Below are 14,460 nucleotides of genomic sequence, written 5' to 3' on the forward strand. Positions count from 1 at the left end.
TCCTACCACAATGCCTAGAACAGAATAAGTACAAAATAAACATCAATAAAATGAATATATACATCCATTTATGATAAATGAAAATTACCTTTGTTGGCATCCATTTATAAGAAAACAAAATACGAGCCAAGTAATAAAGATAACAATAACATTACGCTAGATACTCTTTCATTAACTCATTTAATGCTCTAAATACTACGACATCAGTATTACATTTATCACCAATTCATATATGTAAGGAAACTGAACCACAGAGAAGCCAACTAACATGCTTCAGGTCACAGACCCATAAATGGGATGAGAACACAGGATCTGCCTCCACAGTCCTTGCTCTAATTCCAATAAGCTATCACCTCCCACTGCCCAACCAACATCACTACCATACATTTCAAAGACTGAAGCAAGTGGTTTTAATGGGAAAAAAACAGAAAAGTGAACAGAATTCTATTGAGGTCACTGACAGGGAATAGCCACAAATATGATATGCATATTAAGATGCTGGATGCCAGGGCACCTGGGTGGCTCAGTGGGCTAAGCCTCTGCCTTCGGCTCAGGTCATGATCTCAGGGTCCGGGGATGAGTCTCAGCGGGGAGCCTGTTTCCCCCTCTCTCTCTGCCTGCCTCTCTGCCTACTTACGACCTTTCTCTCTGTGTCAGATAAATAAATAAAATCTTAAAAAAAAAATATGCTGGATGCCAAAATTTGAGGATCTGCACAGGCATTTCAGAGAGCAGGTAATCTGACTCTGCCAGCAGACTACACTGAGATGTCAAATCTTGACATACCTCTTACTGGCCTCCAGCCGGGCCAAGGAACAATACCTTTGTGATTACAGGCAGGCCTTCGAAGCAACAGTGAGGCAGACACATACTCATGCCCATGCTGCCCAAGGTACCAAACCTGATGCAAAATTATAAACAGATCCAGGACTTTAGCTCTGGGTAAGCAAAGACTTTCAATCAAAATGAACTCATGCGTTCACTCATTTATTAGCATCTTTGTGACCATATATGGCTTTCAGGACTCAAAAGTGAAAAATGACGATGGTGCTGCCCTCAAGGAGCTTCTGTGGGGTAGGACCAAGAACTCTGGTACGCAAATTCTAGTACAAAAAGAGAATTCTAGTACAAACAAGAGGATTCTAGAACGAACTAGAATTCTAGTACGGCCAAGACACCCTATAAGAAGTTTGCATGGTTCTCTTGGCATCTCTGAATCACACCGGACAAGGTAAGGGTAGAAGTTAGAGGCCAGGATGTTTCCAGATAAACATTTCTGGGGGCTTCGTCTTGAAGCTATATACTCCTGATTTGAAAACCAAGTAGTAAATAACCTAGTTACTACTATAAACTGAAAAGTCACATGAGACATAGTAACTGTGGAAACTGAGAAGGGTAACAGGCTGGAAAAAATCTTAGAGAGGAAGGAAAAGGCAAACTGGATCCTGAAGTCCAAGGAGGGCTGCAGGGAAAGGGACAGACACAGCTGGGACTCCTAGGACAGAAAGCGGACTCCGCACTGCTATATGGTAAACTGGCTGCCTCGAGACTAGGGGCAGAGTTGAAAATGCCAGCACGTGTGGTCCAGGTGGACCACGGGGGAGATGCACATCAGTGTCTGTCAGTGAAAAGCTTAAAACACTGAAATTACAAAATTCTGGGAAAAATAAGACTTTAAAAAAACATCTGTCAGCTCGGGATAGGGACATGTTTTATGATGCTGATGAGAACAGGCTGATCATTTTTTTGACACCTAAAAATACTTTTTCCTGAAGAGCTCGCCCACATTCAGCAATGACACCAACAAGAGCAAGATGCATGGGCAGAGTGGCAAGGAACGAGAAAAACGGCCTGAGGTCAACAGTGTAGCAGCAACCATGCAGAAGCCACAGAACAGGTGAAAGCGGATGACACTGAACTTCCGTGAGGAACAGATACGGCCGGGAGGCCCAAGTAAGTACAATAATAAATACACAGCAAGATACCTACCGCCGGTAACTCTGAGCCTTTGTGATGACAAGAGGGACACAAGGCTTTGAAATTCATCTGTCTACACGGTTGGTATCAACAAAGTGAGATGGATACATCGGATAGAAGAAAGACTGTCACTTTACCAAAAGACAGGGAAAAAGTTCACCATCCTCTCTCTCCTCCATTCTCTCCCGCTTCTGGGCATCGCCGTGCAACCAGTTAGCTAGCCCAAGACGAAAACCAAGTGCCATTTTTTTAAAACGTCCCTTTCCTTTCCTTTTTAAATTTTAGTGTGTCTCAGAGTCACATGGGGGGACTTGTTAAAAAGGACAGGTTACTCGGCCCACTCCAAACAAGGAGGTTCACTGAGTCTGTGTAGGGCCCAGGAATCTGCCTTTTTAGGACTGTATGCTATCTCTCATCAGTCAGAATGGCTAGTAACAAAGAGACAAGAAATAGTGAGTGTTGGGGCTCCTGGGTGGCTCAGTGGGTTAAGCCTCTGCCTTCGGCTCAGGTCATGATCTCAGGGTCCTGGGATGGAGCCCCGCATCGGGCTCTCTGCTCAGAGGGGAGCCTGCTTCCCTCTCCCCCACACCTGCCTCTCTGCCTACTCGTGATCCCTCTCTCTGTCAAATAAATAAATAAAATCTTAAAAAAAAAAAAAGATATATGTACCCCGTGTTTATTTTATAATTATTTGCAATAGCCAAGACCTGGAAATAAGCAAGTGTCCACTGACAGATGAATGTATAAATGTGGTATATAGATGTGTGGAATATTACTCAACCATCAAAAAGAATGGAATCTTGCCATTCTTGACAGCACAGATGGACCTAGAGGGTATTATGCTAAGTGAAATAAGTCAGACAGAAAAAGACAAGTACCATATGATTTCACTTATATGTGCAACCTAAGGAAAACGAACACAAATGAGCATATACACACACACCAAAAAAAAAAAACAAAAAAAAAAACCCAGAAATAGACTCCTAAATACAGAAAACTGTAAGTGCCAGAGCTGGGGGTATGGAGGAATGGACAAAATAGATGAAGGGGATTAAGAGGTATAAACTAGAAGTAAAAAAAAAAAATAAGTCAAAGGGATGGAAAATATAGCCCAGGAAATAGAATCAATAATATTGTAATAACGTCGTATGGTGACAGATGGTGACTACACTCATCACAGTGAGCATTTATTAACTGATATGCTTGTTCAATCACTATGTCATACACCTGAAACTATTATTGTATGTCAACTATATTTCGATTAAAGAAAAAACCCTAATTCACTGGTAACCACATTTGTTATAAATGAATTGGACTTATAGGATGATTTTGCAGATATGAAATAAAGACAATTTTAAAAATTTTTTTAAAGATTTTTATTTATTTGACAGTGATCACAAGTAGGCAGAAAGGCAGGCAGAGAGAGAAGGGAAGCAGGCTTCCTGCTGAGCAGAGAGCCCGATGCAGGGCTCGATCCCAGGATCCTGAGATCATGATCCAAGCCAAAAGCAGAGGCTCTAACCTACTGAGCCACCCAGGCGCCCCAATTTTTAAAATTTTTATTACTTATTTTAGTAGGCTTCATGCCCAACCTGGTGCCTAAACTCAAGATTAAGAGGAAAAGAGGTAATTTTTAACTACCCCTGCCCGAAAAAAAGGATATTTATAGAATTCTAACAAAAGAAGCACACTGGGGCTCCTGGGTGGCTCAGTGGGTTAAGCCTCTGTCTTCAGCTCAGGTCATGATCTCCGGGTCCTGGGCTCGAGCCCCGCATTGGGCTCCCTGCTCAGCAAAGAGCCTGCTTCCCCCTCCCTCTTTGCCTGCCTCTCTGCCTACTTGTGATCTCTAGAATCTCTCTCTCTCTGCCAAATAAATAAATAAATAAATCTTAAAAAAAAAAAAAAAAAAAGGAAAGAAAGGCAGCACTCTGTGACACTGTGAGACAAAGTGTCTCAAATGCCATCAATCTCCATGCAGATTCTCTGTCCTAAGTCACTCCTTTGTCTTTCCACCATCACTGTCTTAATTATGGTCTTCACTTCCTCCCCGAACTGATATTAAGAGCTTCTACCTAGTTCCCCTTCCTCCTGATTCCTCCCCTTCCAAGCCGTCCCACGCACAAAGCTTCCAAACCGCCAGCTTATGTAGGATAAACAATGATCTGGCAGCCCCTAACAATGTCTCCTCCTGCTGTCCTAACACTGCGTATGGACACCAGAAAGGAAAAGGGCAGAGGGATGAGAGGCTGTTGAGCATGGCTGAAACAAGTCTCCTTAGTGGATATGGCAGCAGAAGGTGAGGAAATAAAAAAGCCATTCTGAAGATAACTAATGTAAAATGAACTACCTGGCTTATAAGAGACCCCATGGGCGTACTCATGGCATTATTACACTCTAGGAGTTATAAATATCTGCCCAGCATTAAGAAGAACCTAATGTTAGCAAGACTCTACATCTTTAGTCATTAGAACTAAAGTCATCATTAGAACTAAATACTTATTGGGCCCCTGGGTGGCTCAGTTGGTTACGCATCTGCCTTCAGCTCAGATCATGATCTCAGGGTTCTGGGGTCAAGCCCCACGTGGGGCTCTCTGCTCAGCAGGGAGTCTGCTTCTCCCTCTCCCCTTCCTCCTAGCTTGTGCTTGTTCTCTCTTCTCTCAAATGAACAAATAAAGTCTTGGAAAAAAAAAAAGAAATGAACAGTTATTTTACTTAACAGATAAAGCCAACTTAACAAAAAAATGACTATGAAGCATCATTAGAATAGAATACAGATACACAGGCAGCACTTGCCAATTAATATCTTCTCTCAAGATAAGGGGCAAGAAATGCACAAAATTCAAACCTCATGCTTGTAAGTTTTTCATATTAGAAACATTTAAATGCCAGATTGTCAAGACTATGTGGAACATTGGTGCTGCCCTTTTTGTATATATGGGGCGATGGACTCTGGCTTAGAACCCTATTAAAAAAGGGACAAGGATTCCCCCGGCCCTAAGCACAGCTCTCTCTGGCTGCTCTGAAAGCCCCTGTTACACTTAAAAAGGAAAATGACACTAACAGGTCAAGAGGTAGGAGAGAGAGGGTCACTCATCACCAATACTGACTCTCAGAGTCAAACAACAAACCGATCTCCCAAAGAAAATTAACTTTGGATTTCTGTTCACTTGTGTAGGATTATAGCTGCTATAAAATATCTTAAATTTGTTATTAGAAAGAAGCACTGTTAAAACTACTTTATCCTCACGTGCATTTGAAATAGATGGAGAGCACTTTGTCTGCCATGTATTGAACTACCATACTCTAAAGGAGATGCTCATCTAATCTGCACACCCCATGCTGCCTCTCGATTAGCAACTTTTCACAAGCTTCCTCCTGCTCTGGGTCCCGTGACCTCAATTCTCGCCCAGGAGTTTCGTTTCTTATTCTGCGGCAATAACCTGCCTATTAAATAGCCTTCAAGAAGAGAATTCTCTTCAAGAAGAGATTATTAACATGTGTTTCCATAACGTTCATCAGGGGTGCCTGGCTAGCTCAGTTGGGTAGAGCAAGAGACTCTCATTCTTGGGGTTCTAAGTTCAAGCCCTACGTTAGGGTAGAGGTTACTTAAAAAAATAAATAAAATAAATGTAGGATCTCTTAAAAAGAAAAAAAAAAAAACCTAACCATCCTAAAAAGCCCCATAGTCCTCAGTTTTAGTCTTCTATTTCCAAGGATCTGAAGTCGGGTAAAAGGGAATGACTTCTTTCAGATTACAGAATGAAAAGGAGAGGAAAAAGAGAAGCAAAAAAAAGAGGTGGGGGAAGGGTAAAAGGAAGGTAAAGAGGAATGAGAAAAAGCTGGGGGACTTGGGGGCTGGGTATTCTGAGAGCCCAGCATTTGCTTCCCCAGGTCCCCTGGATGTGTCTCCTGGAACCCAATGGTTTCCAGGTGCATTCTGGGCTAAGCCTCCCAGTCTTCGCCGCTGTAAGGTCATGAGAGGAAAACCTGATCTTTTCACTCACGGCGCTGGGGCTCCACATGTTGGAACCCAGCTACCCCTCCCCCTTCCTTGGATTCCCAGCCTTAACGAACAATTCAGAAACGTCAAAAGTCTGTGAAACAACTGTAGGGAACTGTACTTGGAGCCCAGCAGGGCTCTGCAGAGAAAGACTGGCACACACTTCATTCTGGAATGTCCAGGAATGAAACGGATTGGTTCATTTCCACATGCCAGAGGCTTTTCTTTTTCTCTCTCCTTCGCTTTACCTTATTAGTTTATTTTACTTTATTTTGCAAATGCACTCTCAGATGTCACTTTCCAGAAGTCTGCAATCGGCCGGTTAGGATTCAGTACTCAGTCAGCTGCAAGCGAAAGTACAATTACTTCTCTGTCCAAAAGTTCAACTTTCTTTGTTTCCCTCACCAGCGCTGACTTCCTGTAGCTGACTGGCTCCAATGCGAGGGTGAAGTAATTTCTTTCCTCTGTGATTTATTTGCTGACCATCAGTAAGCAAAACTACTATGAAGAAAGGAGGAAAGTGCGATTCACAGTGAATCCTTCTCAAGAACAGGACTCCAGAGTGACAGAGCAGGTAAAACGGGGTCCTGTGTACCAAGAAGCTTGAGAATCAAGCTCCACGTTCATACCTATTTCCGTGTAATAACAACAGAGTTTTTAGTAAAACTCTGTGCCAGGTACATAGTGTGAAGAGCTTTACATGCATTATCTCACTGCACCAGAAGGATCATCCACATTTTACAGATGAAGACACTGTGGGTAACAGGGGTTAAAAAACCTGCATACAAGGCTAATAAAACTTGACTCAAGGCACGGGCACTGCTCGGCCTCCAAAGACCCTCCACGACGCCCATTCTCCAGGACTCACAATGCCTGCACAAAAGCCTGCTGCCTGGAAATGCACACAGGATAACGAGGCACTATCAACGAGAGCTGAACATGGCCTTTTTGTTACAATCCTATCTTAAATTTCTTTTAAATGCATTCATCTCTTCATATTAGTATGTGAAATAGCCCCAACTGAGCCCCCCCCCCTTTTTAAAGATTTTATTTATTTATTTGACAGAGAGAGACAGAGCACAAGTAGGCAGAGAGGCAGGCAAAGAGAGAGGGAAGCAGACTCCCTGTCAAGCAGAGAGACATATGTGGGGCTCGATCCCAGGATGGAGATCACGACCTGAGCTGAAGGCAGAGGCTTAACCCACTGAGCCACCCAGGCGCCCCCAACTGAGCCTTTCTTAAGCGATTCAGGATCTGTACTGTTTTCCAATAATCATTTGTGTGATTTTTTTGCTGCTTTGGCTCGTTTTTAGTCCCAGATCACTGCAAGAACTTCCTAAGGACTGTAATGGCATCTATCACGAGCTTGAGTGAGATGCATGATGTACAGGGAGGCTGCCTGATACGTACGCAAGATTCTCCTGGAAGATTAATAAGCTAGACGAGGGGACAAAGTGGCCTGGGCTAAACCACAGATCCATCCCGTCCACCCCCATACCTGGATTTCAATGAACTTCATTTTAGAGATGCTTCATCCAGGGATGCTATAGTATTCATTGATTCATTCATTCACTGGTCAGAAATCTATGTACCGTGCTAAGAGGAAGAGGGTACATGTGCAAGCTAAAGCCACAACCCTGCCTTGAGTCTGATCTGGCACAAAATAGCCTCACTGGGCGCCTGGGGGGCTCAGTTAAGCATCTGCCTTCCGCTCAGGTCATGATTCCAGGGTCCTCGGACAGAGCTCCACATCAGGCTCCTTATTCAGCTGGGAACCTGCTTCTTACTCTGCCTCTGCCCACTATCCCCTGCCCCTGGTTGTATGCACGCATGCTCTCTCAAATAAATAAAATCTTAATTAAAAAAAAAAAAGTCTCATGCAACCCATCGCATATGCATTGTAGAGATGTTCATGAGACCGTTGTGAAGGTTCTTCACAAAAAACCCAGGAGATAATTCTGTCTGATACTGAGTAGTAGTTCTATAGAGTAACTGATCTGTTTTTGCTCCATGGACACTCTACACTTCAAAACTTCCTGAGCCTACTCTTTGTACAGCTAAAAAAACCAGAGCCCACTTTGGACCACTCATGGTCTGTGAGATGCAACATTTTAGCAACTGTCTCATTCCTAATTCAGCTGATGTCTCTAACATTTTTCTTCCCTTTTCTTTGTCAACTCCTTTTAATTTGAATCTTGTATTTTGTTTCCTTCATCTTCTGGGGGAAACCTATAGTAGAAATAAGTAAATAAAAAAATATATATATATATATACATATATATATATATATATATATATAAAATTTTTAAGGAAGTAGAGTAATGTGTGCTGACTCCCAAAACTCCAAAAATTGAACTTTTTAGATATCTCTTTTAAATCTGTACTAAGAACTGCTTTTATTATTTTTCTACCTTAAGGCTTAAGCTTTTGGGGGGGGGGGAGCTAATGGAGAATATTTATTTGGAATCTGTGTTCTTTTTTAACTAATGTAAGTTTTGAAGGCAGAAATCAACCATTTACACGTGAGAATATCCCCATATGCTAACTGACATATGCAGACCTTGCTCTAATGACTAGGCAACAGAATATGAAAAGTGAATTCACTTGAAGTGAATTAAAATGCATTTTCTATTGTTACCAGCTCTAGACTTAGGGGCTCAGCTCATAAGTTTTCTTCAAGTGGCTGCATATTTAGGTCTCATCAAGCCTTTATATAAAATACAGAGCCAGCATAATAAAATGCTCAGTTATATAAAATACAACCCTTTATATAAAATACAAATCCTAGTTTTCATTTGGAAGACGAGATCTATAGAAGACCAAAAAAAGGCTATTCATTCAAAGGTTAGAGACATTTTTGGTGGTGCTGAAAATGATTTGCCACTTTATATCTAAGTTAAAATGACATCTTTTTAAATCTGATTTTTAGATGTAGGCTAAGAACAGGCTTAAATTACTGTTAATTTTCCTGTTACGAAGAACATATGAGCCTTAGCAGAAGTCAGAAGAACAACAGAGTGTGTGAGCAAGGTCGGGGCATCTCTGCAAAGGCAGACCCAGCACACAGACAGGACGCGTCTTTCCGTGGTGCCCGATTATGGGGGGGGGGGGGGTGGACAGGGAGATACATGCGAGTGTAACTCCAAGAGAAGAAAGAAGTTTCACATGCTGCTGTTTTCAATCACTACCATCCTCACGACCACTCTTCCAGATTCCGCTTTCTACTTTGTGGTACGTGTCACATAAAATGGACATAAAAAGCAGAATCAGTGGATCAGACAACATTTTTCTTTAATCTTTCTTTCACAATGACCCAAGAGCCTTAAATAAGTCACTATATAGATGTTACCTTTTAGCTCTTCACTTACAAAATACTCAAATGAAATGAACCATATTAACAAATGTGTATGTATCTCAGATGTACTTCTTTTTAATACCAGACAAAAGACATATCACTGGTACATTCCACTAAGGCTTACTCACTGGCCTTCCCATCAGATTCTTATATGCATTAAAAAAGGGCCCTCGGGAGCATCTCTGAGCATTTTCATGGAACAAAGCCAAAAGGGAAATTTTGTGAGTTAAACAGATATTCTAGTTTAGAGAGGCATTGGAACAAAGATGAATATAATCTCCAAATAAATCCCCAATACTATTTCCTTTGAGCCCACATATACTAAATGATAAGCCAAACAGGGTCTAAGTACTGAGTAAATAACAGCAATACTACTTATCATTAATGTCATTATACTTACTTACCGAAAGCTTTCTGGGTGACGGGGACTGCACCAAGTCCTTTCCGTTACCTTGTTTAATCCTCCTAACAAGGCTGTGAGGGAGATACTGCTGCTGGGGCCACTTTACGGATCAGGATGCTAAAGGCACAGCCCAATGAAGAACACTTGTCTGAAGTACCACAGCTGAGGAGTGGGGACCTGGGAGTCCAATCCAGGCCGTAGTAAGACTCTGGAGTTAGGGCGCCTGGGTGGCTCAGTGGGTTAAGCCTCTGCCTTTGGCTTAGGTCATGATCTCAGGGTCCTGGGATGAGCCCCAAATCGGGCTCTCTGCTCAGCAGGGAGCCTGCTTCCCCCTCTATCTGCCTGCTGCTCTGCCTACTTGTGATCTCTCCCCCTCTGTCAAATAAGTAAAAAAAAAAAAAAAAAAAAAAAGACTCTGGAGTTAGCACTTCTCTACTGCACCAGAGTGCGCACAATACAGACCTTCGCTTATTGTCATGAATGAAACCGATAACACCGCTCATTAAGTGAATCTCACAACTCATTTCTGAGAAGAGTGCACAGCCCTGGCTTAGGTTTCAAATACCCAAGGCTTGCACGCCTCACTCTAGGGGTGACGTATCCAATTTCTTGGCCATTACTGCATCTGTGAATCCCTGGTACCCAGCCTAGTTCATGACACACAGTAGATGCTCAATAAAAGTTAGCTGATTGACTAAGTGAGTGAACACAATTTAGCCATTGGTTTTAAAAAGGGTAGAAATGCCCTTCAAGGAAAATGGCAAATGTATTCAGTTTGATAAAGCCATTGCAGGAAGCTTTCTAAAAAACAAATGTATGATATTAATTATTGATCTCTTTGGTAAATAAGGGCTAGTTCTTTTTTTTTTCCCCACTGAAACCAGTATAGGTGAACTATATCCTAAGACAGTGACAACATCCACAATATACTTCTCTGTGCATTGTGGAAACATATGAGTTAGTTGATTTAAACACAAAGCTGAATTAGAAAAAACATTTAAGTTGACAAAAATTAATTACTTCAACTATAAATCTAAATGAAAATATAAGAATCTAGGGGCTGGGTGTGGTAGCTTCTAAGAAGTTAAAATTTCCAGGACACCTGGGTGGCTCAGTGGTTAAGCATCTGCCTTTGGCTCCAGTTATGATCCCAGGGTCCTGGAATCGAGTCCCATGTCAGGCTCAGTGGGAACCTGCTTCTCCCTCTCCGTCGGCCCCTCCCCACCACTCATGCTCTCTCAAATAAATAAAATCTTAAAAAAAAAAAAAAAACCCAGAGTTAAAATTTCCATAAAATCATCTAGAAGTAGAATCTAGTAACAGTACTTGCCAAGACAAAATGTTCCAGTAGCTCCACTTTTTCTGCTAAGATCACTTCTGGCACTAGAAATCAGATGTAAAGGTAAATTTTCCATTTCTGACATTCAGCTTCAAGAGAAAGAAGTCCGCTGTTCAGCTCTATTAAATCACAGACTGGCTTTTTAGTGACCAGATAAGATAGAGTTATACCTATTTTTATCAATACTGTCATGAATAAAGTACTAGTCTTCTGGCAAATTTATACAGACCTCCAATAACTGATAAATCTCAACTTGTAGAAACAATATGGAAATGACCAGTCTTGTTCGAAGTTATTTAATTTTCCCTTTTTTTATCCTAGAAGTCTAATCCTCCCTAATGATAGCACTCATCCAAGGTGGTATTTATACTCCTGAATGCTTTAGATTATAACATTTGCACTGGTTTTGTATAATTCTCTTAATGTTACTGTATTTTTGTTTTTAAAAAATCTCCATGAAACAATGGTACTTCCCAGTTATCTACTCTGTTATGAAGTGAAATTGATGGCTTTTTACTGTAACTTTTCTCTGGAACATTTTTATCAGTATCTTATTTAACTTGTCTATCTAAAAATGGACTTTAAAAAAAAAAGTAGCTCTACAGGCAATGGAGGTCTTTTCCCTAAAGTATGTTATGGTTGCCATTTTTAACCAATTAGAACCAATATCAAGTAATTATAACATTTGATAATATAATCTTCTAATTCAAATATCAAATAAATTCTCATACATCTTTTATTTTCGTTCTTGATGTCAAGAATAGAGTAAAATCAATTAATTAGAATCAAAATCAGAAACTATTGCATACATGGCTCAGTTTTGAAACAAATCAAATAAAAATGTTCTTTTCAACTTAAAATATTATAAACTTCAAAATGTTTATACATATCTACAGAAAATTTTTTTAAAGATTTTATTCATTCATTTGAGAGAGGGAGAGAGAGAGCACAAGTAAGGGGAGAGGCAGAGGTAGCGGGAGAAGCAGGCTCCTGCTGAGCTGGGATTCCCAGGACCTGGAAATCATGACCTGAGCCCAAGCAGATGCTTAACCATCTGAGCCACCCAGGCACCCCACAGTAAGTAAAAAAAGTCTTAAAAATTCAGCTTTGCAGGGGCACCTGGGTGGCTCAGTCTTTAAGCATCTTCCTTCAGCTCAGGTCATGATCCCAGAGTCCTGGGATCAAGCCCCACATCAGGCTCCCATCTCAGCGGGAAGCCTGCTTCCTCCTCTCCCACTCCCCCTCCTTGTGTTCCCTTTCTCACTGTGTCTCTGTCAAATAAATAAATAAAATCTTAAAAAAAAATTCAGCTCTGCTATGGATTTAATGGCAACTCTTCCATAATCTTCTTCACTAAGAAATTTCAGAAAATCCTTCAAACTCTATAAGCAAATAGCATTTTTATCATCTTGGCAGAAATTTAGGAAAGATTAAATTTTGTTATCACGTTGACAGAATTCAGAAAGGTTGCAAAAGACCATTCTTCACTCCTATGAGATGTGTGATGTCACACATCACAGCATTAAATGCATTCACTGATTTTTCTAAACATTTAAAATTGAGCTCCCTATAGCCCTATAAGGACGAAGCTTCTGTAATTGTAGAACGGTATTTCATAGAGTTTGTAATTTTTTGGTGCAATTGTACCATAAATATGTATTAAAACACAATTTGGTTAAGAATACCCACAGAATCCCTAATCAACCCACCACCCCATATTTTTCTGGAAGTAGGCAGACATATCCATTATGAACAAATAAAATAAATTTAAGCTAATCAAAAAGGGGCAGCAAGTTTGTTTCCAGATCTTAGAACATCTGAAGATAAATTACTATGTAGTTAGAATCCCTCACATAATTATACAATAGGTTTTCCTACAGGTTTGGGCAATTTGGTAGTTACTGGATAAGATCTTGTTTATAAATTGCCAATTAATCCTATCACAATTCTTTTTAGCTCCTAACTGTCATAAAATTTAAATAAATCTTAATTAGCTAAAAATCTCTTGCTGGCAGAGGGTTTTAACCACTTGGGGGGCAATAAGAGCCTAACGCCAGAGGACTGTAACACATGCTTGTTAAACATGGAGGAAAGAATTCTCAACCATCGAGATAATAGTATTTACTCAACACAGCAAATTATGTTTTCTTTGGCTGGGTTGTATCTAAATATTTTCCTGCGAACTTTAAACAAGGACATGACTGGGTCTTTTGAAACTATGGGCCATTCATAGGCCACTAAAACCACAAATAACAAGGAACCCCACCCATTCACTCACACATGTATGGGAAAATCTGGCCTCTAAGGTTTCATTGTGTATAGATTCCTTCTTTAAATTGCAGAGTTAATACAGTAAGAAGAAAAAGACAAAAATCTACCAACTAGGCTGAGCTGCCATCCTCTCCATGTAGTCTTTGGCCATGTCTCGGGCTTCGATGTTCTCAGGATACAGCACGCAAAACATTGCCAAGGCGCCCAGGTTGTTGCCGTAAATTTCATTCCAGCGAGCACTATAGTCCTTGGGGTCCCAGGGAGGAAGATATTCCAAGGGGCTGGACAGCATGGTGTGCACAGCCTCAGTGAGCCGGGCAGCGATGTGTTCATGGGAGCTGGCTGCCTGAAGCTGGAGCTCTGCCACCTCCGCCCTGGAGAAGTACAGCATGGGGTGGCTGTCGTAGTTGGCATTGGTGAAGGGAATCATGACTTCTGGGTTCTCGTCGGTGATGTAAGCCGACACAAAGCAAAACAAATATATGAAAAACACACTGGGAGCCCCCCGTGTGTGAGTCCTCATCGTGGCATCAGATCTCCAAATCTCCCAGGCAGCCAAACCATCTTCGAAAGATCCTAACAGGAGGAAAAAGAAAAGGGGACATCAACAGGGGAACAGGACAAAGTAGGAAAGACAACCTTGCTTACTGGGAGAAGGTCTAAATATTACAAACTAAAGCTTATCAACTTAGATTTTTTTTTTAAAAAAAACAACAAAAATTTGAACTAGGAAGAGACTTCCTAAAACCTAATAATTTAGTCACAGGAATAAAAGATACACCATAAGGAATATGGTCAATGATATTGTAATAGCATTGTATAGTGACAGACAGTAGCTATACTTGGGGTGAACATAGCATAATGTACAAACTTGCCAAATGTCTTAAGTTGTGCACCTGAAACTAATATAACATTGTGTGTCACCTATACTCAAACAGAGGTGCGTGGGGAGCTCAGTCGGTTAAGTGTTTGCCTTCAGCTCAGGTCATGGTCCCAGGGCCCTGGGACTGAGCCGCACAGGGGGTTCCCCGCTCAGCGGGCAGTCTGCTTTTCCCTTTCCCTCTCTCTCTGCCTCTCTCCCCACCCTTCACTCAGGTTCTCTCTCTCTCTCTCTC

General features: G+C 41.2%; 1 protein-coding gene across 4 annotated transcripts in view; it reads right to left on the bottom strand.

Annotated features, from left to right (window-relative positions):
* Positions 1-14,460, bottom strand: part of DSE (dermatan sulfate epimerase) — an 85,947-nt gene that overhangs the window by 44,365 nt on the left and 27,122 nt on the right. For 3 of the 4 annotated variants that reach the window (XM_059176792.1, XM_059176794.1, XM_059176793.1), the window contains one exon: positions 13,453-13,921. In XM_059176792.1, coding sequence (XP_059032775.1) covers positions 13,453-13,868 — 416 coding nt within the window. In that variant the 5' untranslated portion in view covers positions 13,869-13,921. Of the gene's footprint in view, positions 1-13,452; positions 13,922-14,460 lie in introns of those variants that run through there. The other variant, XM_059176795.1, reaches the window with a different exon arrangement.

This window comes from Mustela lutreola, chromosome 6, assembly GCF_030435805.1.
Source record: "Mustela lutreola isolate mMusLut2 chromosome 6, mMusLut2.pri, whole genome shotgun sequence".
Taxonomy (NCBI): Eukaryota; Metazoa; Chordata; class Mammalia; order Carnivora; family Mustelidae; genus Mustela; species Mustela lutreola.